This window comes from Podarcis melisellensis (genome assembly GCF_964234715.1).
Source record: "Podarcis melisellensis genome assembly, chromosome: 10".
NCBI classification, from domain to species: Eukaryota; Metazoa; Chordata; class Lepidosauria; order Squamata; family Lacertidae; genus Podarcis; species Podarcis melisellensis.
The window spans coordinates 47,612,557-47,639,613 of record NC_138542.1 but is presented as its reverse complement, the minus strand read 5'-3'; the positions used below and the strand labels follow the sequence as shown (position 1 = coordinate 47,639,613).

General features: G+C 45.2%; 1 protein-coding gene and 1 pseudogene across 2 annotated transcripts; one reads left to right on the top strand and one right to left on the bottom strand.

Annotated features, from left to right (window-relative positions):
* Positions 1-4,505: 4,505 nt before the first annotated feature.
* Positions 4,506-18,516, top strand: GCAT (glycine C-acetyltransferase). The gene is made up of 9 exons (XM_081928377.1): positions 4,506-4,740; positions 7,225-7,355; positions 9,728-9,829; positions 10,758-10,904; positions 11,041-11,195; positions 12,483-12,565; positions 13,641-13,812; positions 14,275-14,396; positions 18,081-18,516. The coding sequence occupies exons 1-9, from the start codon at positions 4,539-4,541 to the stop codon at positions 18,230-18,232; spliced, it is 1,266 nt and encodes a 421-aa protein (XP_081784503.1). The 5' UTR covers positions 4,506-4,538; the 3' UTR covers positions 18,233-18,516.
* Positions 18,517-24,571: 6,055 nt separating this feature from the next.
* Positions 24,572-25,487, bottom strand: LOC309379798 (noggin-like; annotated as a pseudogene). The gene has a single exon. The product of its transcript is annotated as a noggin-like (transcript).
* Between the last annotated feature and the right edge of the window lie 1,570 nt (positions 25,488-27,057).

The following is a 27,057-nucleotide window of genomic DNA, read 5'->3' as shown; positions in this document are numbered from 1 at the left end:
ATGGGAGCACACTGGATGCTCAGTAAACTAGTGTACATAGCCTTAGTATTGTCTACCCTGACCAATACAGACTTGTCAAGTTTTCATAAAGGGGTCTTTTCCCATCCCTAGTTGGAGAGGCTGAGAACTAAACCTTGAGACCTTCAACATGCAGAGTTCTCCACACTGATTCCCTACATCCAGGGTTGGGAGCTTCATGTGGTTTCCAGTGTGGGGTCACATGCAGAACCCACCCTGTGGAATATGTTGGATACTGATGTGTGTCTGCATATTGTACAGTCCATCCACCACAATCTCGCACCATGCTACATAGCGGCAATTCACATTTCCTCACCTGCTTGTGATGCAGATCAGGTATGTCCATGTAAAACCACTGCCTCGGGCCAGTGCGCTTGTTAACTGCATTTTGCTAGTCTTTGTAGTGCACTGTTGCGTGCAACATCAGGGCCAATGGGTGTTGCTCATGGTGCAAGTTTTGTGCAACACTCGCATGACATCACCCTCATCAAAATGACACCCTATGCTGTTTTCTGTTCATTCCACGTTTTCTCCAGAAAATTTGATAAGTGAAAACAACCAGGGGAATGAGAAATCTGTATTGAATTGGGAGTTGGTTTATGGGGCGCTGTTTTGATGAGGCTGACTTGTAGACACTGAACAAAATTTGCATGCATGAACAGCTCTGAGTCCACACTATACTGCCATGTTGAAGGTCCCAGTGTCGCCAAGCAGAATGCAAGCCTGCGGACAGAACACAAAAGATAGTTTCAATTTGGGGCTCTATTCCGATAACGTTCTTGGTGTCACTTTATAAGTTGAGTTTCGAAAGTTGGGTGCCCAGCCTGTGCCTGGAAAAGGCATGAGAAACCCTACTCTATGACAAGGAAGAAACTACAGGCAGCAGCTGTCTCTCCTGTAGCAAGTGTCTGTCTCTGGCTGCCCTAGCCATAAACAAAGTCCGAGCAGATTCTGGCTGAGTAGATAGACAGCTTGTAGCACAGGTTGGGTTGGGTAGTGGGTAAAGCTCAGGGCAAGCCAGTGTGGAAAATAAAAGAAAGCTTTGTTCTAAAGCACAGCTGGTAGCTGTGGAAAACAGATGATCCAAAAAGAAAATTCAGTATATGTATCTCTGATGAATAATTCTGTTGCCTCTCCCCCAGCTCTCTGCCCAAATCCTAATTCAGTTTGAGATTTTTGAGATTTCCAATGCTTGCATTTTCAACACAAATCTATGGCTTAACTAGTAGAGGCCACTACTTACTCTAAATATATAGAGATTGGATTGGCATCAGTTTGTGCTGCTACCTTTTATAATGAGTTATTAATCCATTATTTCATTGTCTAGTAACATAATTTTGTGAGCAAAATCCAGAGTGACAGTGGTTGGTGGTGTTACTATTAAAATGTTTTTTGCCTTCATGCAAGCTCCTAGGTTGAGTTACAGATGCACACTTAAAACAGAATTAAAACAATTAAAACCTATAAGCAGTATATTTAAAGTAGCAAAGGTTTATAAGGAACTCCGATTATTATTATTATTTAATGAATGGGGATAAATTGGATTTAGGCTGCAGTCATAACCCTACTCACTTGGGACTGAACCCCATTAAATCCAATAGGACTTACTTCTAAGCAGATGTGGTTAAGATTGCATTGCAAATTAAACCACTGCAATACTTTGCCAGCACATTGCACACATTTATACAAACAACATCCACTTAGGTGTGATGCCATAATCATCTGGGAATAGTAGCAGACAAGGACTCAGACTCTCTGAGCACTTTTAAAATAATGAAGAAGGAAAGAGGCAAGCAAATGTGAGGTTGTGTAACTACAGAGGAGGGGAAAACATCTCTCTGCCAATGCTTCTGTGAAAGGTGGGAGAACAAACAGCTAGTTCATTCATTATCAAATTTTAAAGATGGGAAGAAGGTCTGAAGATCCCAGGCTAAGCTTCAAGTCTGTTGACTCCATAAATTTCTCCCAGACATACAAATTTTATAAAATTAGGGATAATTTTCATTGCCCTGCCACTGATGCCAATCATATCAATTATTCAGTACTCTGTCACCAACAACATTCACCTCTCACATTGTTCTGATCATGTGACACACTTTATTAAATTCCTGCACTGGCTTTCTGTCTGTTCCTGCATCCAACACAAGTTCCTTGTCCTTATCGTCAAAGCCATCTATGTCCTCCTTGCTTCTCTCTCTGCTTTTAAGTTCCAATAAATCCCTGCCCTGTGGTCTTCACTTCTCCAGCCCTCCTCCTCCACATTGACCACCATCCACAGCTTTCCTGCACACTTCAAAAGACTGCTTTTTGTCCCTTACTGACCCAAGTGCCTCCTCTGTATAGATTTTTAAAAAATGTAAGCTCCTTTTGGCAGGGACCTGTCCATCCACTAAAGCTGAATGCTGAAAGATTCAGGACAAAACAGAAAGAGGAAAGGAACATAGTCAAACTATGGAAAAAGCTCCCACAAGATGATGTGATGACCACCAACTTGGATGTCTTTAAAAGAAGATTAGACATTCATGGAGGATAAGGCTATCAGTGGGTACTACCCATGTTGGCTATGTTCTCCCTCTACTGTCAAAGGCAGTATGACTCTGCCTGCCAATTGCAAGGAATCACAAGTGGAGAGAGTGCTCTTGCACTCAGGTCCTGCTTGGGAGCACCTTTTGGGTATCAAGTTTCCCTCTCTACGGACAGGATGCTGAAATAAATGGGCATTTGGTCTGATCCTGCAGAGCTCTTCTTATATGCTTATGTTCTGCATTTTCTTAAGCACTAATGCATGTGTGAGTGGTGCATGCACACACACACCTATTATTTTATGTGCTGAACTAGGCACTTCAATTTCTATGGAGCCCACATCTGAAAGTGTCAAACTTGTCAATCACACCTCCCTGTCCTCCTTATACTGTAGTTCTCATTTATTTCTATCCAACCCTCCAAGCTCAGGGTTTCTTCCTTCCCATTTCACCTTCTCAACCACTTGCGGTAGGTTAGGCTGAGAGATAATGGTGACCAATATTTCCAAGCAAATTTTTGTCACTGAACCGGAATGTGAACCTTTCCATATGCACACAGTCTAGCCTAACTGTGGATATCTGAAGGTGGGGCCAGCAGTGCAACCCTACTTCCAGTAAACTCTCTTTCCATGGGAGGAAATTCCCCTTTTAGAAGTGCATTGTTTCAATAAAATTAATTCATAATGAATGGGCACAGTAGAAATCAAATGCACTCTGACCTAAAAGTGTACATATTATATACAAATATATAGGTTGATAATAGGTGGAGGAACAGCTTAAACATTCCAACAAACAGCTATTGTATTACGGTATTTTAATATTTTGTTGGAAGCCGCCCAGAGTGGCTGGGGAAGCCCAGCCAGATGGGTGGGGTATAAGTAATAAATTTATTATTAATTATTATTATTATGATTAGCTAAAGCCTACTGCCCCAGAACAGAGCCTCAGATCTCTCCCTCTCTGGCTTATTTTCCTCTTCACAGACCTAAAGCACATCATCCTTAGCTAGGATGCAGGTGGCAGGGGGTCAGAAAGACATATGCCCCTTTTAGTACCTTCCCGGTGTTTCCTAGCCAAGCCATTCAGAAATCAGACAGATATCTCCCTACCGAAAGGAGGATCTTGCCACACCTGGCCAGCATTGTAAGCAGCCTTCTGAGCTCCATGAAACCTCTTCCATCGAAACCTCCAATCTTAGCCACGCTCTTGTTGTTCCTCATCCAGCCCTAGGCCGCTTGTAGGCATCGGCGCAGCACCTTTTCTGCCGCAGGTCCTGCTGACCGGGACGTAGGAAGCTGCCTTATTCCAAGTCAGGCCAGTTCAGCGGCCCATCTAAGCTCAGTACTGCGGACACTGACCGGCAGCAGCGGCTCTCCTGGGCTTCATACGAGAGAACGGAGTGAACCTGGAACCTTTTTCCTTCCAAAGCACCTGCTTTGCCGCTGGTGTGGAACTTAAGACCGAACAACTATTAATTTATTTTAAAATTTTAGATCCGGCTTTAAAAAATAAAAGAAGAGCGTGGGAGGCGGTAATAAGCGTTTGTCGTCTGCACACAAAACGGTCCCGACCCGGATCCATGCCTGCGGTTCGCATTCGGGGGAAAATGTCCCATGGAAGCGAATGACAATCCTCCCCCAAGTATAAATTGAAGCAGGGTGTGAGGCTGATAAATACGGCTGGAGAAAAGGGTTAGCCCGAATACACCACCGTAAGGTCCCGCTCCATATCGTGCACTGGAACCTTGCGTTAAAAATCATGGAAACTTACCAAAAAAAGCAGTGAAAGTCATATCCACGAAGCTGAGAGCATCCTGCAATTGGCACCTCTTCCCACAGCCCGCGTCTTCTTCTCTGCCCCTTTAAATGAGCTCCGCCGCCCATTGGTCGTGCTTCCGCCGAGGCCTGATTGGCTGGCTCGGCCGACGCCTCCAGCGACCTGCCTCTCGCCTCTTCTTCTTCTTCCTCCTCTCTTTCGCTTTGCACGCGGAGCTCGGCGATGTGGTGGTGCAGGCGCCTCTTGAGGACCCCGCTTTCTCCGGGCCTGGGCAGCCCCTCCCGGGCCCAGTCTGCCCTGGCGCAGCTGCAGCAGGTGCTGGAGGGGGAGCTCGAGGGCATCCGCGGCGCGGGCACCTGGAAGGACGAGAGGGTGATCACCTCGAGGCAGGGACCGCGCATCCAGGTGGAAGGCAGCCGCGGAGGTAGGGCGGGGACTTGGATAGGAGAAAGAGAGCTTCGGCTGGAGTTGACTTATTATGATATTAAATTAATTAATTGAATTTTGCCAGTCACTCTATCTTGCCCAGGGCAACCTAAAGCGACTTAACAACCAAGACAGACAGACAATAAATCCTACATACAGTGCTTTTTTTCCTAAAAAAAATGTTTAAGGGTACTCTCATTTTCCTACTCATATTGAAATACTGCCCCTCAACGAGGCCAAACTTAGATTCGCAAAATGTTTAGTGGTATGCGTCCCCCCAGAAAAAAAGCACTGCCTACACAGATACATTAAAATCAAGAGGAAAGGGTTTAAAACATTGCGCTCACTTCTAAAAGGCCACAGATAGTTAAAGGCCTGGTTACGGAGGAAGGTTTTTGCCTTAGACAAATAGGATTTCTTTTGACAGCTCCCAAGAGAACATGGCTGCCTTTCTTCACCCTTCTATCAGGATTCCTTGGCCTGTTAAACTTGTTGAACTTAGGTGCTGGCTATAAGGAGAAAGCATTGTGGCTCCTATTACCCTCAGCAATGTAAGTTATCTAGTGAGTGCTGCAGTTCCACTGAGCTATGCAGAACGAAAAGTATATTTGCAAACAGGTGTTGGCTAATAGCCTGCTCACAAACAAAAAGGAGGAAGAAAAAACTGACACAGGGCCTGAATGCTGTGGATTAAGCTTGTTTCTGTTTTGCTATTCATCTGCCTTGTGAAACTGATGGATCAGCTGGATCCAACCTTTTAAACAATACACTCATCCCCTACAACTACCATCTTCCTGTGCCCCAATCCATGTTTTCACACTCTTCGGGCACTGTAAAAGCCCTCCCTTCCATCAATACGAGTTACCATTCTCTAACTTCAGCCACGGCTAGACTAATAACACTGAACTGAAGTGTTTTTTTCCTCCAAACATAAAGTGATTTCCTTAAAACTGACTTGATATGAAAACTAATCATGTTTGTAATAGCCTATTATATAGATTACTAAGTATTGTTTATTCTTACAAAATGAGCCACAATTGTGAAAATATATATTGTTGTAATTGATATAGCCAGTAGAAACTTAGCATATGTTTGATGGAACATTCCTCAACTGGACTGTTTCCATAGTTCTGATCCTGTGCTCAGTATTCTTGGTGTGTTTGTTTTAGCTCTTTAGCTCATGGAGGCTTGATTAGTTGACCTGGTTCCAAGTAGCGTTGTTAAACAAATGGAGAGAGAGTGTGTGTGCGTTTTAGTTCTGCTTTTTGCCAGATCTTTTTGTGTAAACTCCGGAATTTCGACTTATTGCCTAATGTCTTTTGAGTTGAGCTGTCATTTTTGAGAAAAAGCTGTATCCTATCCATTTAATTCATCAGGGATGAGGAAGCTGTGGCCCTCCCAATGTGGTTTGACACAGTTTGCACCACCCTTAATAAGGAAGATTAGTCATGGTGGCTGGAGCTGATGACTGACCAACAACATCTGGAGGCCACAGATACTTGACCTGTGCTTGAACTATGTAGCTGCTGCACACACAAACTGGGATGGGGGGAACTTTGTGGAGCTCTGCTTTGAACTGTAATTTCTCATGAATCAAATTCTCCTCCTCCAAAGATTTCAAGCAGCCAGTTCTTTCAAGTATTCTGTACCTTTCAAGTGGCTAAAAATACAATGCATTACATAAGCGCAAATTCTCACCATCAAAAATGGGCTAGAAAGTTTGATTTGGGATTTTAACTTTAAATTCCTGTGCATAGTGCTTTGTCACAAAGTAGGCATTTAATATCCTCTGTTTTACGAACATGTCCAAGGCTACCAGTAAATTGATTGTTTTGTTTAATAAAATTTGCTGCATGATTTGTAATAAAACCTTTCTCCCTAGCCAGCCAGCCAGCCCTCCCCACCCCAAATTCCCTTAAGCTGGGTAAGGTAGGGTGGACATGGCATATGAGTATTGCAACAGCAGTGACTTCTTTTCTCATTTCCCTCTACAGAAGCATTATGCTATGAACACCACCTGACCTCTAGCTCCAACTATAGGGAAGAGACTATAACTGGGTGCAGTCTTCTCCAGCCAGGTGCCTTGTATATTTTGGACTGCAACTCCCATCTGCCCAAGAAGGAATAGTGAATGGTGAGAGATGGTGGGAGTTGCAGTGCAAAATATCTGGGTATCGCCAGGTGGGGGGGGGGAGGCCGGCTTGATGGGGGAACTCGTGGTTTGCATGTAGAAGGCTTCAGTTTCAGCCCCCACCATCTCTGGTTAAAGGGATCAGATAGTGGGTGGTAGAGAAAACACCTGCTGGAGATCCTAAAGAGCATCACTGAAGACAGTAGAGAGCTAAATAGCCTGACTTGGTCCAAGGCGGCTTCCTATGTTCCTAGAATCAAAGTAAGAAATATGCAGCTACTTAAGAAGATGAATAAGGTAGGAGTGTGTGCGCATCGCTCGTTTGTTTCAATCTTCTTCTCGTTGTTGCAGATATCCTGAATTTTTGTGCCAACAATTACCTAGGATTGTCCAGCCATCCCAAGGTGATCCGTTCTGGACTGGATGCCCTGGAGAAGTATGGAGCTGGCCTCAGTTCCGTCCGCTTCATCTGTGGAACACAAGTAGGGATGAGCAGGAGTGTTGCAAAGACCTAACCATGTTTGCAGTGCAAGCGTCTGAAAATGCCACTGGCCTGCTTCAAGTAATTGCTTTGAGGGCAAGCTTCTTGATTAAAACTGCTATTGTTCTAGCAATTAAGGAAAAGCTCTGGCTGCATTGTTGCTTTTTTATTAATTCGCAAGCAGCTGTAATCCAAGGACTTTGCATTTTTGTGGGGCGGGGAGAAGGAAATTCAAAGTTCTGCATGAGGAAAACGGTGAAAGTGTGTAGCAGTAATGATACAGAATAAGCATACTTACATGTATTTGCATGCTATGCATAATTTTACACTTCTTATGGTTGTGGGAAGAAGCAGTAAGAAGAAACCACACAGGGCACCCTGTCTCCACCCCATAGTTGACTATTTGATATTATCAGATGTTACCAACACACACTCAACATGTACAGGCTAGAAACATCACTTTAAGGAAAAAGATTCCCACGATGGCGCTTTATGCGCAAGTTAACAATCTCTGCCCCTAGGCAGCTACACAGCCCCACCTAAAACTATCCCGATAGAATGATGATGCAGCTCCTCTCGGGGGAATTTTCTCATGCGTCTCAGAAGTGGCCCTCTACAACAAAAGACATCTTTCTAAGGCTTCAGTGCACCTTCATTGATGAAGAACCTGTCATCATACATAGGAATTAGCCTTTGAATTGAGTGCGGACACATACACCTTCCATCACCCCCACCCCAGAAAAAATAATAATGGGAAGGATCACTGTACAGGCTTATCCACCACCACACACACAGAGCTGCCAAACTTATCGGTAGAGTGGTACCTCTGGTTAGGTACTTAATTCATTCTGGAGGCCTGTTCTTAACCTGAAACTGTTCTTAACCTGAAGCACCACTTTAGCTAATGGGGCCTCCTGCTGTTGCCGCTGCGCGATTTCTATTCTCATCCTGAAGCAAAATTCTTAACCCGAGTGCTGTTGCGTTCAGGTCCTTCTTGCTGTCTCCCCATAGGCATCTGTTTGACCAATGTGAGAACAGGATGCTGGAATAAATGTGCTTTTGGCCTGATCCAGCACGACTCTCCTTAGGTGGTATTTCCACAGTCATCAAGATGTTTCTGGCAAGAAAGCTGGGCCTGTTTTGGATGTGGGAAGTAATAGCCTTTCCCATACGCCTGTTTCAGTCCAGGTAGATCCTACAGAAAAAAAGCTATGGTCATGTAGATGTTTCAGTGCTGGGCCCTGGGGGCAAGCAGACAGGCTAAGTAGGACTGGAGTACAGTGGTACCTTGGTTGTCGAACTTAATCCATTCCAGGAGTCCATTCGACTCCCAGAACCATTCAAAAACCAAGGCGCGGCTTCCAATTGGCTGCAGGAGCTTCCAGTGGCGTAGCGTGGGGGGTGCAGGGGGGGCCGGCCGCACCTGGCGCAACATCTGGGGGTTAGGGTTAGGGGGTGTAGATCCATGGGTTAGGGGGCGCAAATCCACGGGTTAGGGGGTGCAAATCCACGGGTTAGGGGGTGCAAATTACTTGCCTTGCCCCGGGTGCTGACAACCCACGCTACGCCACTGGGAGCTTCCTACACTCAATCGGAAGCCACATTGGACATTCGGCTTCCAAAAAACATTTGCAAACCTGAACACACACTTCCAGGTTTGTGGTGTTCGGGAGCCGATTTGTTCAGGAGCCAAGCTGTTCAACAACCAAGGTACCTCTGTACAAATCTTAGCAGGGCTAGAACCCTAGAACAAAAAAGGATCCCAATTTAACTTTTGGTGTTTATAAATAAGTGATCTAGAACGTCTGACTATAACATTAATGATGACAATAATATTTTGTTGTTTAGTCGTTTAGTCATGTCCGACTCTTTGTGAACCTATGGACCAGAGCATGCCAGGCACTTCTGTCTTCCACTGCCTCCCGCAGTTTAGTCAAACTCATGCTGGTAGCTTCGAGAACACTGTCCAGCCACCTCGTCCTCTGCCGTCCCCTTCTCCTTGTGCCCTCAGTCTTTCCCAACATCAGGGTCTTTTCCAGGGAGTCTTCTCTTCTCATGAGGTGGCCAAAGTATTGGAGCCTCAGCTTCACGATCTGTCCTTCCAGTGAGCACTCAGGGCTGATTTCCTTAAGAATGGATAGGTTTGATCTTCTTGCAGTCCATGGGACTCTCAAGAGTCTCCTCCAGCACCATAATTCAAAAGCATCAATTCTTCGGCAATCAGCCTTCTTTATGGTGCAGCTCTCACTTCCATACATCATTAGACAATAATATATAATGTATTAAATTTGTTAGTTGCTTTATGAGAAAAAGAAAATATATCAAAGCAACTTAACAGGATAACCATTGGAACCTTTTGTGCTTTCTCATTAGAATATACACAAGGATCTGGAGGAGAAGATTGCCCGTTTCCATCAGAGAGAAGACACCATTCTCTACGCCAGCTGCTTTGATGCCAATGCTGGGATCTTTGAGGTTCATAGCAATTTGTGTGTAGGAAGTTGGGTGTTGGTGTTTGGGGGGTGGTCAGTGGAAAGCATCAAAATCCCAAAGCAACTCTCTTTGTGACAGATTTCCGGAGGGGTACCCATGTTAATATGTTGCACCAACAGGGAACTAAGAATCTCATGGCACTTAGAAACTAAGCAACTTTATTATAGCTTAAGTTTTTGTGGACCAAAGTTTACTTCATAATATGCATGGTTATCTTCAGTTGGTAGACATGCAAAGCCACATACTGGGAGGTGTATGTGTGACAGTGAGGACAAAAGGAAAGAACGCAGAAAATATACATAGTTCTTGACAATTTTGTTAAAGTAGACTTGGGGAAGTTATGGCTCTTCAGATGTTACTGGGCTACAGATCCCAATATCCCTGACCATTAGCCACACTGGGTGGAGTAACATCTGGGCCACAGGTTAGCAACCCCTGTGTTAAACTTCTATGTATCCAAAAATCACACAGACCATTCACAATGGCCATAATGGATAACACAAGCATCACAACATAGTTATTTTATTTATTAGTTTATATACCACCTTTTTCTTTGAAGGGGCTCAAGGTAGTGTACATGGTTCTTGTCCTCCCCATTTCATCCCCACAACAACCCTGTGAGGTAGGTTAGGCTAAGAGATGGTGACTGGCCCAAGATCACCCAGTGAGCTTCATGCATGAGTGGGAATTCAAACCCTGGTCTCGCAGGTCTAACCATTATACAACACTGGCTAAAGTTAGATATCCCTTGTATTGGGAAAGAAAAATGCCACAGGACTCTTGTGGGCATTTTTTAATAGTCTGTGGAGTAGCCTATTATTTTAGGGAAGTATGAAACATCAGTTGTCAAGTGATGTATAGTAAGCAGGTGCTTGCTGTAACTATTCTCTCTGCCTTCTGGTACCTACAGGCTCTACTGACCCCTGAAGATGCAATACTTTCAGATGAACTGAATCATGCCTCTATCATTGATGGGATCCGGCTGTGTAAAGCCAACAAATATCGCTACAAGCACATGGACATGCAGGACCTGGAAGCCAAGTTGCAGGATGCCCAAGTAAGTTGGTGCTGTGGATCCAAAGCAAAGTCAGATTGCTGCTTTTCCAAGTGTCCACCTCCCCACAAGCAATTTTTCTCAGGTTCATGCTTACTTGGTCTCCACTGACCACATCCCTGCTTGCTCTCCTACGCAGAAATACCGTTTGAGGATGGTGGCTACGGATGGTGCTTTCTCCATGGATGGTGACATTGCTCCCTTGCAGGAAATCTGTAGGCTGTCTCAGAAATACAAAGCCATTGTTTTTGTTGATGAATGTCACGCCACTGGATTTCTTGGGCCCAACGGACGGTAAAAAATATATCAAATTATTCTCTTTTGTCGCATTCTTTGCTGCTGTCGTTTTTAGCAAAGAAAAATTATCGCCAGTGATTTCTAACTATATAATAAAATTGTAAGGATGCTGTCAAGGTGCAATTTGCTGCAGCCATGTGAGCTGCAGCAAGGCAGCGAATAGCATGTGGGCAGCCCAGGCAGGCAGGTGAACGAGCAGGTGGACATGGCAAACCACAGAGGAACACCAGGACAGCATACTGATGCTGCTGTTTTGGCCTCAGCAGGGTCAGAGACCGAGGAGGAGGGAAATGATCACAGAGCCAGGTGGTTGCTGGAGAGTTGCCCCAGCCTGTCCTGCCTCTTGCTCTGCAGCTTACCTGTGCTGGGGTTTGAGTGACCTGTAAGGGTGGGTTTGGCAAGATTGGCCAAGTGTAAAGGGGGGGGGGTTGGTCAAGCATAGGGAGTGGGGAGGGAGGTTGGCAAACGAAGTGAGCAGGGGTAGCAGCCCTGAGAATAATTAGCCAGGATTAATTTTGTGCTGCTTTATAGCCCCCAAAGTGGCACACAAATGAAAATACAGTATCAAACACACTATATAAAACCCAGCGTTGCATTATAAGATGATAGTGACAATGATAATAATGACTTAAAATAGCAGAATATAAAGCAGACTCTGGGGCGAGAACAGCAGTTCGGTCATCATGAAAAGACCAATGGGATGGTTGAAGAAGAGTGATATCTTTTATGCCCTGGCTAAGTTAGCTCATAGTGGTAAAATAGGAAGCTTAATAAACCACACTGTACTTTTTATGGCTTTTATGGAGCCCCCATTAACTGGCCTATGTTGTGGACCTCCTTGTAATCTTGGGGTGTAAGGGCTTTATATAAATTTGATAAATAATATTAATGGAAAGAGGGCAAACAATCAGGAAGGAGATCGTGGTTTGTTGTTCTGTAACGAACCACAGTCTGTAAGCAAACAACAAACCATGGTTCAATCCTGGCTAGCAGTTCGGGCTTCTTAGAAGGGAAACAAACCAGCTGTGGAGTCTGTTCCATTAGAGGGAATGGGGCACTGTCTCACCAACCTGCCTTACTATTTAGGTAGGTTAGGCTGAGAGTTGGTGACTGGCCTACATTTATATTCATAGCTGTTTCCCAGACCATGCACATTTCCAGTTGCTGGGGATGATGGGAGTTGTAGTCTAGCAGCACCTGGAGGAGAAAGCTTCTCCAGCTCTGGAACAGACGAATGGGAGAGTTCTGAAGCCTAAGCTAATAACAGTTATTTTCTCCTTGCAGGGGCACTGACGAACTCTTGGGAGTGATGGACCAAGTCACTATAATCAACTCCACACTTGGGAAGGCGCTTGGGGGAGCAGCAGGTGCAGTTGCTAACTAGCAGTACCCTAATTAGAAGTGTAGGGGAGAAAAATACATTTATTTATTTTTTGTATTAATAACTTCTGCCCTGCTTGTCTTTCTAAACTCAGAACAGCTGACATCTTCTTCTTCACCACCATCCATTTCCCAGAGCTCCCCCTGTTTGTTATTCTTCCTCTCACCTCTCTTTCACAGAGACGATTTGAGAGGCAGGTTGGTTATGTCATCTTTGGGCCAAAGCTAGAGGGGTTAGACACAAGGAATATCCTTGAATATGGGGGCAGGGAAAGGGAATAGAGTCAAGAGAAACCACTGAGTTGGAGGAAGCCATTTCGAGTAAAAATTGGAGAGCAGCAAAGTCCCCAGCCCCCAATTCTGCCTTGACTTTGGCAGCACCTGATACCTTAATGCGCAGATTGGGAATCTCAGGCATTGGGGCAGAATGTGGCCCTCCAGGCTTCTCTGCCTGGCCCCTGGAACTCTTCAGAGGCAATGCCCCTCGTCTGGCCAACCCCCTTCTCCATAGACCACAGCTCTTACTGTCTCTGCTCTGTGCTCAAATGCTTTTGCCTGGCTGGAATGCATCCTTGAACTGTGATAATGTATTTCACTTGCTTGGATGGAGAAGAGAGGTGTGTGTGTGTGTGTATGTGTGTGTGTGTGTGTGATTGCAATGCAGCCTGCTGTGTAAAGGTAAAAGTGCATCCTTGGCTCTGCCCACTTTTGTCCCTCTCCCTGCCCCTGCCTTAAAGGAAGAGTGGTTCAGCTCTGAGCATCTGCCATTGACAAAAATCCATTTTACAATCTAGAAGGGATTGCTCTAGAGCTGGTGCGAGGACCTATTGCTGAATGACAGCTCCCATCACCCCCAGCAAGCATGGCCGCTGCAGCGATGATGGAAGTTGTAGTCCACCAACATCTGGAGGGTCAAGGGTTTCCCACACCTCCACTGAGTAGAGCAGATGAGCACAACAAATGAGCGTCTCCCTCCGCCCCCCGTGAAGAGCACATTCATCTATGTCATCTATGGTGGCCCATTGGGGCCTTGAACTAATTTTGTCTTTCTTCTCTTTGCAGGTGGCTACACAACCGGCCCCAAAGCGCTCATTGACCTTCTGCGCCAACGTTCGCGCCCTTACCTCTTTTCCAATAGTTTGCCTCCTGCCGTGGTGGGCTGTGCCTCCAAGGCTCTGGATCTCCTCATGGAGAGCAATGCCATTGCACAGTCCATGGCTGCGAAGACCACACGGTAAGGGAGCCTGTCATTTATCCAGAGCATTTATACCCCACCTTTTGTTCAAATTGTCCTCAAGATGGTTTACAACCCACTCCATTTTCCTTCCTGGTTTTCCACCGTCTTTGGCCACTGAACATGCTGAACCCTCATTGGGCTGTTTTGGGGGGAGTTTGCTCAGCTAGTCCTGTTCCCCCCGAAAGTACTATTTGTACATCTTTTGGTTCCTCCAAATTACTGTCGTCTCCCTTTCGTTTGTCACCGGTCACATTTCGACTTATAGCTGTCGCCACACCACACACCATTGCTTTATTAGAGGGTGTGATGTTTTCTGCTGTCAGAACAGTTTCTGTGTCAGAATGGAAGTCAAATAGTACACAGTCCCTTCCGCAGACGTAAATGGGAGAGGGAGGGAGTGCTCCGTAGAGGGGACAGGCAAAGCAGGTCCCACGCTGAAGGCGTTCCTCTTCCTTGCAGTTTCCGAAGCAAGATGGCGGCAGCTGGATTCACCATTTCAGGGAATGACCACCCTATTTGCCCTGTGATGCTGGGCGATGCCCGGCTGGCGTCGTTGATGGCTGATGACATGCTGAAGAGAGGTAACCAATGTGGGACAGGGGAGCTTCGCGTAACTTATGATATCTTCGGGTGTTACTGCCTGAAAAGCCCTAGGATGGTTTTAAGAACTTTTGAGTTGAGAGGAAAAACCTAGAGACTCTTCTTTGCTTTGGAAGCTGTCACAATCGGTGTGGCTCTCCTTGTAACCCCATTTCATGTGAAGCCAAGCAGGTAACTCAGGGAAGCAGGTAAGGGGAACTCCCAGGCAGCCTCTGAGGAGAAGGAGGAAAAGCTGATGAGTTAATTCTTGCTTTAAGACATCAAGTGCATCTTTATATATCAAGCATGAATTGTGTTTTGCATTTCTGAGCTAATAAAATTGGCTGGGCTGTTTTTTGTTTTGCTTTATATTGTGCATTATGCTATACTAACTAGTGTTCTCAGCACTTCTTGTAAAATAGGTATTTAATAATATAGACCCTATTCCTGGTTGTTGTTGTTTAGTCGTTTAGTCGTGTCTGACTCTTTGTGACCCCATGGACCAGAACACGCAAAGGCACTCCTGTCTTCCACTGCCTCCCGCAGTTTGGTCAATCTCATGTTGGTAGCTTCGAGAACACTGTCCAACCATCTCGCCCTCTGTCGTCCCCTTCTCCTTGTGCCTTCCATCTTTCCCAACATCAGGGCCTTTTCCAGGGAGTCTTCTCTTCTCATGAGGTGGCCAAAGTATTGGTTGAGACATGGCAATTCTGTCTTCAGATCCCTAACCTCCATGCTGTGTACCAGTTGCTTTACCATAGACACAGCATGGGAATCTTATTTAAACCTCCTTTGTTTTTCTCCTCCCTGTCTTGACTCTTAAGTGTTCCTGCATTTCTCTTAATGATTTGATAGTGGCATTATCCCCGATCCCCTATACCAGTGGTTATGAACCATAATCTGCCTGCCATTACGTGTTGCTGCTCCTGCTACTTTCATTTCAGAGACTGAGAATGGGCCACATGTAGAGACTAGACCTCATGCTGCCAACCCCTGTTGCTTCTTGCTCAGTTTCCCTCTTTCTTCCTGTTCTGAGGCGCTACTCCAGAACAGGCAGAAATTCAGCACACACACTTGTGCCTCCACCCTGGGCGGAAGCTGTGATGATCGGCAAATCATTTGTCGAACTTTTTGCTTGATGTGCAGCTGTTAAGTAGAAGAGGGGCATCAGGGACAGCATAAAGCTGCAACATTGAATCAAATCTGTTTAAAAAAGTTTAATCTGCCTTCTGAAAATAAGCATATAAAAATACTATCCTTTTTAATACAAGTAATTGCAATTTTTTTAAAAAACTCCAGTTGGCCAGTCTTAAGAGGCATTTCTGTTTTTCTCTCACTTAAGTTCCTTAATTGATGTTTGCTACACATCCAAAAACATTATGGATAGGAACAGCCTGCTGGCATCCTGTTCTCACAGTGACCAACCAGTGCTCTCCACTCCTGCAGATTCCTGCTCCTTGATTCAGTGCTACTTTCCCCCTCTTCAGCCCAGATTTGCTCAGTCCTTCCAGAGCTGCCTTTCTGCTTTGGTTTCAATCCCACCTTAACAGCAGCACAAGTCCATCTGACCTGTCACAGAGCCACTCCTGCATCTTCCAACAGGAATTTCCCTGGCAGCTCTGTAGAGGGCGGCATTGTCTCCAGAAAACCATCCTGGAAGTTTGACACTGGTAAACACACACTCCTCGTCGCAATCCAGAGCTGGCCCTAAGACAATACTTTGCTGTACAACCTCATTCAAGAGGTGCGTGATCTGCCACACTGGAAGAAATCTTGGGCAGTACTAAACAACAGTCTGCAACCCAAGAAGCGGTTGGCTAGTTCAGAGCAGTATAGCATTCCCACCTTGCCAGCTGCCTTTTTGGTCCTCTTGGGTTGTATGACAGCTTGGGTGATAGTCTGCAGTGTGAAAGGGTAGTGAAGGCAGCCAAACAAAGTCCTCTTACTTCTTAACTTTCCCTCTGCCACCATGTGGATATCTTTATTTTCTCTGACTCTGGGTGCGTCCAACACAGTAAAACATCTATTATTATTATTATTATTATTATTATTATTATTATTATTATTATTAATGGGGTTGGGGACCCTGATGCAGTTTCTGAGCATGTGGAGCTTTGCTATTCTCAGCAAAACACTAAAAATATAAATAAGAGATTCAGGGAGTGGGGATCCGTCACCTGCTTCCTGCAAGTTGCCTGGCAAGAAGCTTGCATGTGCTAAGACTAAGGTACTTTCAAGAATGTACAACTTGCTGTTAAAATGGAACACACAAGATGAAACGGTAAAGTCGGCTATGATAAGGTGGGCACAGGACATTGGGCACAATATCATGTTTGAGGACTGGGAAAGGTTGTGGACTACTGGGTTGAATTTTACTGCATGTAATGCTTTGAAAGAAAATGTAATGAAAATGATATATAGATGGTATATGACCCCAGTCAAACTTGTAAAAATATACCACCTGTCTGATAATAAGTGCTGGAAAAGTAAAGAAAGTGAAGGAACATTCTTTCACCTCTGGTGGACCTGCCCTAAGGTGAAGGCTTTCTGGGAAATGATATATAATGAACTGAAAAAGGTATTCAAGTATACCTTCTCTAAGAAACCAGAGGCCTTCCTTTTGGGTATTGTCGGCCAAGGGGTGGTAAAGAAAGACCGAACATTTTTCATGTACGCAACAACAGCAGCAAGGATACTTCTCGCGAAGCATTGGAAAACTCAAGATTTACCCACACTGGAAGAATGGCAGATGCAACTGATGGACTATATGCAACTAGCTGAGATGACCGGCAGAATCCGAGACCTGGGAGAGGAGACGGTAGAAGAGGATTGGAAAAAATTTAAGATTTATTTGCAAAAATATTGTAAGCTGTATGAATGTTAAGCAGGATGCTTGATTATAAACAATTTGGCACCATTAAAATAGATGAAGTGAAGTAAGGAGATAAGTTAAAATGTAAGATAACTATTTGGCTTAATTTAATTTGTTATGGAGTATAACTAAGGTTTTTAAAATTTGAGATATAACATTGAAAACTAGTCAGTAAGGATGGAAGTAAGGAGATAATTTGTTGGAGTAATTTTTTAAAGTGGAAGGTAGGGGAGGGAGACGTGAGGAGGTCCCAAGAAGATAAGAAAATATGTTATGTTATGTTATGTTACAACCTTGTTTGTTTGTTTGTTTGTTATGTTGTTAATTCAAAAATTTTAATAAATATTTTAAAAAAAAGAAGCTTGCATGTGCTGTTGTACAGAAATATGTGCACAGTGGAGATGGAATTTAACCAATCCATTGATACAAACAGTGCTGGGTTTTATCCCGAGTGATGCTTAACAATCCGCATCAAATGTTGTAGATTCTCTAGGTCAGCCTGGCAGCGAAGCTCATGAAATTGTGGAAGTTAGTCAAACGTGGCATGCCCCCATATGAGTTACAGGGATGGATGCTGATATTTTAATGCATTGTTTTCTTAAATTGTGTAATCTTGTATTCTTGTGATATATTTGTTTATGCATTTTTGTGTGCTGCCTTGTGAAAGAGTTTTATTTATGAATCTTTGTTTATTATTTATTTTACTCATTTATTAAAGAAACAAAACAAGGTCTTGCTTATGCAGTTGATCTGCTGCCTCTGCTACACTCATCTCTCTCTCTCTCTCTCCCTCCCTCTCTTTCTCACCTGTAAGGCATCTACGTCATTGGATTCAGCTACCCCGTGGTGCCCAAGGGAAAAGCTCGCATCCGGGTGCAGATCTCGGCTGTTCACAGTGACGAGGATATTGATCGGTGTGTGGAGGCCTTTGTGGAAGTTGGCCGTAAGCATGGAGCCTTGCCTTGAATGGCTGAAGATTGTGAGCTGTAGGATGCCTTTCGAAACCTGAAACCTGCAAGTGGACCGTGCTGCTTTTCAGAGAGGTGGTAGTGGCTTTGAAAAGAGGCGTTGCTCACATCACTTTTGGTGCTGTGTTGCCAGACTCTAGAACCTGTGCATTCTACCTCTGCTTAAGGAGGACCGCAATGTGCCTGGAGGAGAGTAATAAAGGTGATACCTGACCCTAGTCTGAAGGAAGTTTTTTGTTGGTAGAACGCATCTGCTGAAATAAATTTGCTCATGGAGAGACAGTGCTGGTACTTTGATCTTGTGCATCAATGATGCATATTTGCCGTTGTATATATCTTGAGCGGCTGATATTGCCCTCCCCCCTGCCCTGAACTGATGCTAAAGGCAGGAATGGATAATACAATGAAAAGGGTTGGCTTTGGACCAATTTCCGTAGTGTCGAAAGGCAGCCTACTTGGGTAGCTTTAAAAGGCGATTGTACAAATTCACGGAGGAGAAACTTATTCACATCTATTAGTTATGATGGGTATATACTCCCTCCAGAATAAGAATTTAAGAAGAGACTGCAGGATCAGGCCAGTGGCCCATCTAGTCCAGCATCCTCTTCTCATTGTGGGCAGCCAGATGCTTGTGAGAAACCCTCAGGCAGGACCTGAGCAGAAGAGCATCCCCCTCTCGTGGTTTCCAGCAGCTGCTGTTCAGCCCTTCCAACTGTGGAGGCTAGTAGCTATTGAGAGCTAAAGCCATAAGAGGCAGTATGGCTCTGAATACCAGTTGCAGGAGAACGTAACTGGGGAGAGTGCTGTTTTCAGGTCCTGCTTCTCATGGGCATCTGGTTGTCTGCTGTGGGACCCAGGATGCTAGACTAGAGGAAGAGTTTGGATTTGATATCCCGCTTTATCACTACCCAAAGGAGTCTCAAAGCGGCTAACATTCTCCTTTCCCTTCCTCCCCCACAATAAACACTCTGAGAGGTTAGTGAGGTTGAGAGACTTTAGAGAAGTGTGACTAGCCCAAGGTCACCCAGCAGCTGCTTGTGGAGGAGCGGGGAAGCGAAAGAGGTTCACCAGATTACGAGTCTACCACTCTTAACCACTACACCACACTGGCTCACTAGAAGGGCCTTTGGTCTGATGTAGCCAGGCTTTTCTTATGCCCTTAACTAGGCCCTGTAGCTGATTTTGTGCCTCCTTTCTCTGGAGAGAACAGTTTGTCGTACTACCCAGTAGGCTCACCTCCAGGATCTAGAGCAACTGAACATAGTGGGACTCACTCCTGATTAAACATTCCATTGGACTGCATTATATGTGGGCCCAGCTACCACCTCCTCCCCTGTCCTAGTGCCCTCTTCTTTTTCTTTGCTGCGCCTAGTACCTGACCGATTGCCCTAGATGACATGGTTTATTCTCCAATATCGTAGGATCTTGTGGCTGAGCTACACAAGCCTGGCGTTTGATACTGGTTGCCGAAACTGAGGATTTCTTCTGCTTCTTTTAAGTTCTTTAAAGCATGGATTTTAGCCCTAGGGCTTCAAGGATAGCCTTGGGCAAGTGAAAGGAATACTTGGCACAGTCTCAGAAGTCAGAACACAGCTCAGCAAGATTTCCAGGGGCTAGGAATGCCGTTGTGAATGCCTTAAAGTGAGGTTGATGTTTGCATTCTATCTGAGCTTTCACACAATGTAAAATAGAACAGGGAAACACTGGGGGAACAGAATTAAGCACTGTGTGGCTGGACAGTTAGGCATGTGTGTGATTGCTACCAATGCAGTTCATATCTAATCTATACACACTTTTGGGTGTGTATAGATGCTGACCATGGGCCAGTCACTTTCTCAGCATAACGTACCTTTCAGGATTGTTGAGATATAAATGGAGTATGGATGGCGGCTAACAGATTGAGGTTGAATCCTGACAAGACAAAAGTACTGTTTTGGGGGGACGGGTGGCAGGCAGGTGTTGGGGACTCCCTGGTCCTGCATGGGGTAACTGTGCCCCTGAAGGACCAGGTGCACAGCCTGGGAGTCATTTTGGACTCACAGCTGTCCATGGAGGCGCAGGTTAATTCTGTGTCCAGGGCAGCTGTTTACCAGCTCCATCTGGTACGCAGGCTGAGACCCTATCTGCCAACAGACTTATGGTGCATGCTCTAGTTATTTCCTGCTTGGACTACTGCAATGCACTCTATGTGGGGCTACCTTTGAACGTGACCCAGAAACTGCAATTAATCCAGAATGCGGCAGAATGGTCACTGGGGACGCCTGCCAAGACCATGGTAACGCTTGTCCTGAGAGATCTGCATTGGCTCCCAGTACATTTCCAAGTACAATTCAAAGTGTTGGTGCTGACTTTTAAAGCCCTAAACAGCCTTGGCCCAGTATACCTGAAGGAGTGCCTCTACCCCCATTGTTCAGCCTGGACACAGATCTAGCGCCGAGGGCCTTCTGGCAGTTCCCTCATTGTGAGAAGTGAGGTTACAGGGAACCAGACAGAGGGCCTTCTCGGTAGTGGCACCTGCCCTGTGGAACACCCTCCCATCAGATGTCAAGGAAATAAGATAGCTGCTTATCTTTAAAAGACATCTGAAGGCAGCTCTGTTCAGGGAAGTTTTTAATATTTAATACTGCATTGTTTTTATACTCAATTGGGAGCCGTCCAGAGTGGCTGGGGAAACTCAGCCAGATGGGTGGGGTATTAGTAATAATAAAAATAAAAATAATAAATTTAGTATTATTAAAAAGATGGGGAGTTAGCAATGAGTCTCTTCTATCTCCTGCCGTGCATTGATGGACTTGCAAAAGATGCCATCTTTATTTAAACAGCTGCTTCAGCCTGCTCACTAGAGGGCATCTTTGTAACAATCCCAAATGAGTTGCTCTTGCATAAGGGAAGAACTGTCTCAAGAGGTCAATGATAATGCATCGTAAAAACACCATCATTTTGATGTGTTCATCATGATGCACTACAGAATGCTAAACAAAAAAACCAAAAACAAACCTCCATCAGCAATCTGGTTTTGTGATTCTACACTATAAACAAACTTTGGGAGAGGAATACAAGGCTGCTTTTTCTTTCTCTTCCAGCCCCCCTTGTATTTCGATTGCTGGATTAATTTCCCAGTCCAGAGATACTCATACACAAGAGCAGGCTGTGCACGTACTTATTACAGCATTTGTGGATCTCTGCATACTCATACTTCAAACAGGAAAGATGCTGACCTATGTGTGCCGTGCAGCTTGCTGTGAGATAGCTGCTGCTCTCAGGATCATTGGAGTGGAGGACTGCCCTGTTTATAGTGTTGAAGTGAAATTCAACGGCTTGCCTGCTCCGTGCTTGTAAAGGGAATGGGAAGCAAGTGAAATATCAGCTTATCTTTTGCCTCAAGCAGCAAAAAGTCTTGGGCTAGCCCTGGGTGCAAAATTGGGTATGTGCACAAAAGGTAAAGTATTTTTTTTACAAGGGGAACCTGTTTCAGAAATGCTACTTCGGGGAAAATCTAATTTGCCCTGGCAAACAGTGTCTTGGTACTTCTAGCAAACCCCACTGCTGCTGTTCCCTTCCATTTCCTTACTGAAAACAAACCATATCGTTAATGCCGTACTCAACAATCAGGTTTGCCCTTCAAGAAATTCAACGACTGTTGTTTTTTGCGTTGGTTAAATCACTCAAATAAAGGTTGCTCAGCTTCCAATGATTTCGTTGGTTTCCAAAAGGATAGATGGCACTTCCCCACTTTCTGCTTCCAAATATTTTATCTCTCTCCACCTTTTCTCTGCTCCCACCACCTTACTTTTTGGCAGCCAAGTGCTGCACTGGCCTGCAGCAAGAGGCATGCTGGGAAATAAAAAGGGCTGCAGTATCAAAAGATTTGGCAGAGGGGAAAGATGAATAATGCAATTGGTTTCGATCAAAATGTTCATGTTTATAAAAAGGTCATGGCTAGTTTCTGATTTGTCGGCATCCATGATGTACGGCAGGCTGCCGGTCTGCAGCTGAACAACACTGGGACAAAGGAAGATAGCTTCTAGATTACCAAGTCAGATAATACAGAACTAGATGCACCAACTCTCTATAGTAACAAATAGTGGCTCTTTCCCATCCTTACCTGATGGTGGTAGAGATTGCATGCAAAGAGGCCCAGGTTCAAAGTACCGTATTTTTTGCACCATAACACTCACTTTTTTCCTCCTCGAAAGTAAGGGGAAATGTCTGTGCGTGTTATGGAGGAAATGCCTACGGGTGGCATGCCTACGGATTTTCCTCCTCTAAAACCTACGTGCGTGTTATGGTCGGGTGCGTGTTATAGAGCGAAAAATACGGTATGTTCTCTAGCACTGAACCACAGCCCTTCCCTTTAATGTAATCTGCAACATTCATATGCAGTGGCTGTCTTGCCATCCATCACAATGCACTGCCAAAAGCAACACACACACACCTTTTGTTGCTCCAGCCACAGCTTTTCTGCTACTCTGGTTCAGTCACTTTCAGATCCATCAGTGCATCCCAGGGCTGCGATTTCCTTAATTACTAAATTCCTGTCTCATTCCTGTCGCTGATGATTCCTGTCTTAGAGATTATGAGCCATCAATAGAGTTGCTCTCAGCTGCAATTTCTCCTCTTGTAACATGGAAACAAATTGCAGCCTTGAAATTGCGAGGACAAAGGAGTTCAAGGTAGCAATACTTTAAAAGCATCGCTGTCCTGTTTATATTTCCAACATACCTACTCTCCTCTAGCATGCCTCCAGTTAGAAATTGGTGCTCATTGTTTTACAAAATCCTGGGGCACTTTTAATTAAAAAGGCTGCCTGAACCAGACAAGGTAAACAATAGTTGTGCAAATCAGGACCTGACCTACTTTCAGACTTGCTATCAATAGTAGGCAGAAGTTGAACCCAGGACTAGCGCTCTGATCCCATACATCACACCTAAATCAAGACCCACAGGGTTGTCTGCTGGAAGCGATGACTAAGAATTTCAGTTTGGTTTGGATTCTAAGACCTTAGAGGTTTCTTAGCATCCTCCCTTCACCAAACATCAGTTCCTAGGGCTCCCTCGGAAGGCTATTGTTCCTAGGGGTCCCTGGGAAAATTATGAATCCTGGGAGTCCCAGGAAAAAAGAAACTGTTGAACAAATTCAAGCCTGTAGTGTGGATATACTCAAATACTGAAGTACAGGAAGTACCGGTATTCTGTTTTGGGAAGGTCACATTTTATTACTAAGCAGCTTGAGTTGTCTTTTACAATATTTCCCTGCACACATCTTTAAGAGAAGTTATGGGATGAAGGTACAAAATGCAGCAGAAGCCTTGCACTTGCTAAAACGTTCTAGGTCTGATCAGTACCTGGGTGAGGACTGCCTGGGGTTCTATTGAAGAAAGGTGGGATACAAATTTAATAAATAAGTCTAAGGCAAGAGGTGCAAAGGGAATAGAAATTGGGCGTTTTTGTCACTTTGAAGTTGCCAGGTGTGTATCTCAGAGTCTAATGGGCTTCTTTGGAGGTTGCAAAATGAGTGTTGCAAGACCCACACCCTATCTCGATTTAACTCACAAATGCAGCCATCTTCCATCCACTTTCTTAAATCAAGGATGAGGAAGTCCTCCAGATGTTGTTGACCTCCCAGTCAGCCCCAACGAGCACGGCTAATGGTAATGGATGATGGGACTTGGCGTTCAACAACATCTGGAAAGCCACAGGTTCCCCAGGCCTGCCACAAATGCATATTAAAAACTAATGGAGAGAAAAGTAAACTGCACAGCAGCCCTTCAGAATCAAAGACCTAGGTCAAAGTCAACAAAACCAATATTTTCCCATCTTTATAGCTATCCAACTAGATTATCATGGGGCACAATTCACTAGCATAAGTCTTATGGAAAACAGGAGGTGTAGAAAACCCACCTTACTAAATTATGTTCAAGCAAAACTGCAGTCCTATACACCCAACAACATAGCAATTGCTCTGGCCCCAGATAAAAATTAAATGAGGCTAAGTATCCCAAACACTTATTAAAACCATTTATTTCTCCACACACAAAAAATCAGGTTTCACCAACAGTGATGATGAACACAGTTCCTTGACTTTCCAAAGCACATTGCCTCCCAGGACGTCAATGGTGAAATGCTTTCCGTTTCTGCCGTCAGTTTGTCATTACGCCTGTCAGTCCACAAAAGATGTTGGCCGTCTCTGCTTCCCACGAGATATCACTGCCTTGACTTCCTTTCCTGAAAGACGGCAGCAATACCCCAAAGTCTAGTTTTCTTTGCTTGCTGTAAACATCTCGCTGAGACGCAGTATTTAATATCTTCACTGCTTTCTGGCGTCTCTTGCCACCGTTACCCTCTGGTTCAGAGACCCATTGAGACTATGGGTGACCACCAGCTCTGCAGATTTCAACTCATCAGCAAACGGCAGCAAACTCCTTGAGAAATCCGTAGCTGGCAATGTGAAACCCACATTGCCTTGTCATCAGCAGGAACACTTGCATGTAGCCACCACAGGGTAAGGGACTTGCCTCCAAGCGCATTGCTGTGAGGACTTCCCTGGTCTCAGCACGTGGTCTTTCCTTGCCCAGCAGTGCCACGCTAGGAGTTTGATCTGGGTGACTTGGGCAGGCTGGCAAGTCATGCCTGGAGGCCAAGAACACCCAACGTGAGTCTGGTTGCAGTCCGTATGGTGTACCAGCATGGCAAGAAGATGGGTCCCATGTCCACCCAGGAAGAAGTCAGATGGCAGGTAGCATTATCCACAAGCCATTGATGGAAGCGGTGGAGGAGGGTTTTGTTCGGGCCGAGGGAGATCCCGCCCTCAACAGGCAGCAGCTTGGAAAGATCTAAACCCTTTGCCTGCTGCAGAAGCTTCTTCCTAAAGCGTGCTGTACGCTCACCCAAGTCCTGGCTGAGGGCGCCCACTTCTTTTAGGCTTGTGTTGAGACCTCGGGGGTCCTTGAGAGACATCCAGAAGGGGTTGTAGGAAGAGCCCAGCAGTTTCATCAGCCGTGTGGCACGCAGGAGCTTGGGCTTGGGCAAATAGCAGTTGCAGTCATCCAGGGAGAGGGAGAGGCTGTAGGGCCTTGCCTGAGCACCCAGTTCGCTCCAGATGAAATGGACGTCGGGGTTGTGCTGCTCACTGATCCTATCGGGAAGCAGGGGAGCCTCTGCAAGGGGAAAGTCTCTTTCTTGAGAGGAGGAAATTGCTCCAGTTCTCTCGCACCAGGGCTCCAGGAGACAGACGAACCAAGCTTTGACACCCATGCCTGCCGCAGAGCCTTCAAGACTTGTGTGCCTCTCAGCTGCAGCAAACAAAGTATGCGGGATGCGTCTCTCAACCCACCCCCCTTTTAAATCAGCAGATCCTTTGGGCTAAGAACCTCCTAGCTTCCCTTTCTCCCTGCTACAGACTTTGATATCAGATTGCACTGTTGCTCCCAGACACATTCAATTATAAAGATGAAAAGAAACCAAGAAGTGGGCTTTTAAAATATTTTTTTACCATGAGCAGAGGCCAATAATGAATAACTAGAATGAGTGTCTATCTGAGCCCCATGCTTTTCTATGTTAATCTATTGTCTACCTTAGGCCTTCTCCAGATCATAGAATTGGAGAGTTGGAATGCAGGAATCACAGCTAAAGAATCCCTGATGGATGGCCATCCAACCTTTGTTTAAAATCTCAAACATAGCATCTTATTAAGAGTTCATCCTGGTTTGCCTGCACAAAGCTTACATGGAGGTTAGATTATGTCCAGTTCTTCTGGAGCATTTGTTCTGATTTGCTTGTGGGGAGATTATGTGGCAGTGAGCATTCATCCTGCAGCCATCCTGGCTTGCTTATGTAGTCAATGATTTGTTCATCACACAGTGCAATTCTCTCACTTCCCTAACTGCAAAAAAAATTGTTTAACAGTGGGGTTGAAGCCAGGGGCATTGTTTAGGGGTCGTCCAAACCAGAGCAGCACATGTCTCTGTTTCCCACTTCCAGCTTCCAGCTCACATACATCACAGCTCTGGCCATTGTTGTTCTGCCTAAAAGCCAGGGTGGCTGCGATAGCACAATCATATCATTTGCCTTGCCTTCCACTGCAGAGGGTTGGACTACTTCTAACCCTACAATTCTATGATTCTATGACTTAGCTGTTGTGATCTAGTTCATTCTTTGAGATGCTAATAAGGGCACTTCAGTGGCCAGATAAAACCATTACCTTATCAAAGGAACCTGTTTGGCAGGTTCCACAGCTGCTTCAACTAGATTCCAACTCTTACTGGATATAGGATCACAGGCCTGGAAGGGATCCAAGGATATCATTCAAACTGACCTCCCCAACTTTTAATAATAATGAAAATATAACTTACATAACTAATTACATAAAATATATGTTACCTACCGTAATTTTTTAGGGACACAGGTGGCGCTGTGGGTAAAACCTCAGCGCCTAGGACTTGCCGATCGCATGGTCGGCGGTTCGAATCCCCGCGGCGGGGTGCGCTCCCGTCGTTCAGTCCCAGCACCTGCCAACCTAGCCGTTCGAAAGCACCCCTGGGTGCAAGTAGATAAATAGGGACCGCTTACCAGTGGGAAGGTAAACAGCGTTCCGTGTGCTGCACTGGCTCGCCAGATGCAGCTTGTCACGTGACCCGGAAGTGTCTGCGGACAGCGCTGGCTCCCGGCCTATAGAGTGAGATGAGCGCACAACCCTAGAGTCTGTCAAGACTGGCCCGTACGGGCAGGGGTACCTTTACCTTTACCGTAATTTTACCATAGCAGATTGTTGTTGTTTAGTTGTTTAGTCGTGTCCGATTCTTCGTGACCCCATGGACCAGAGCAC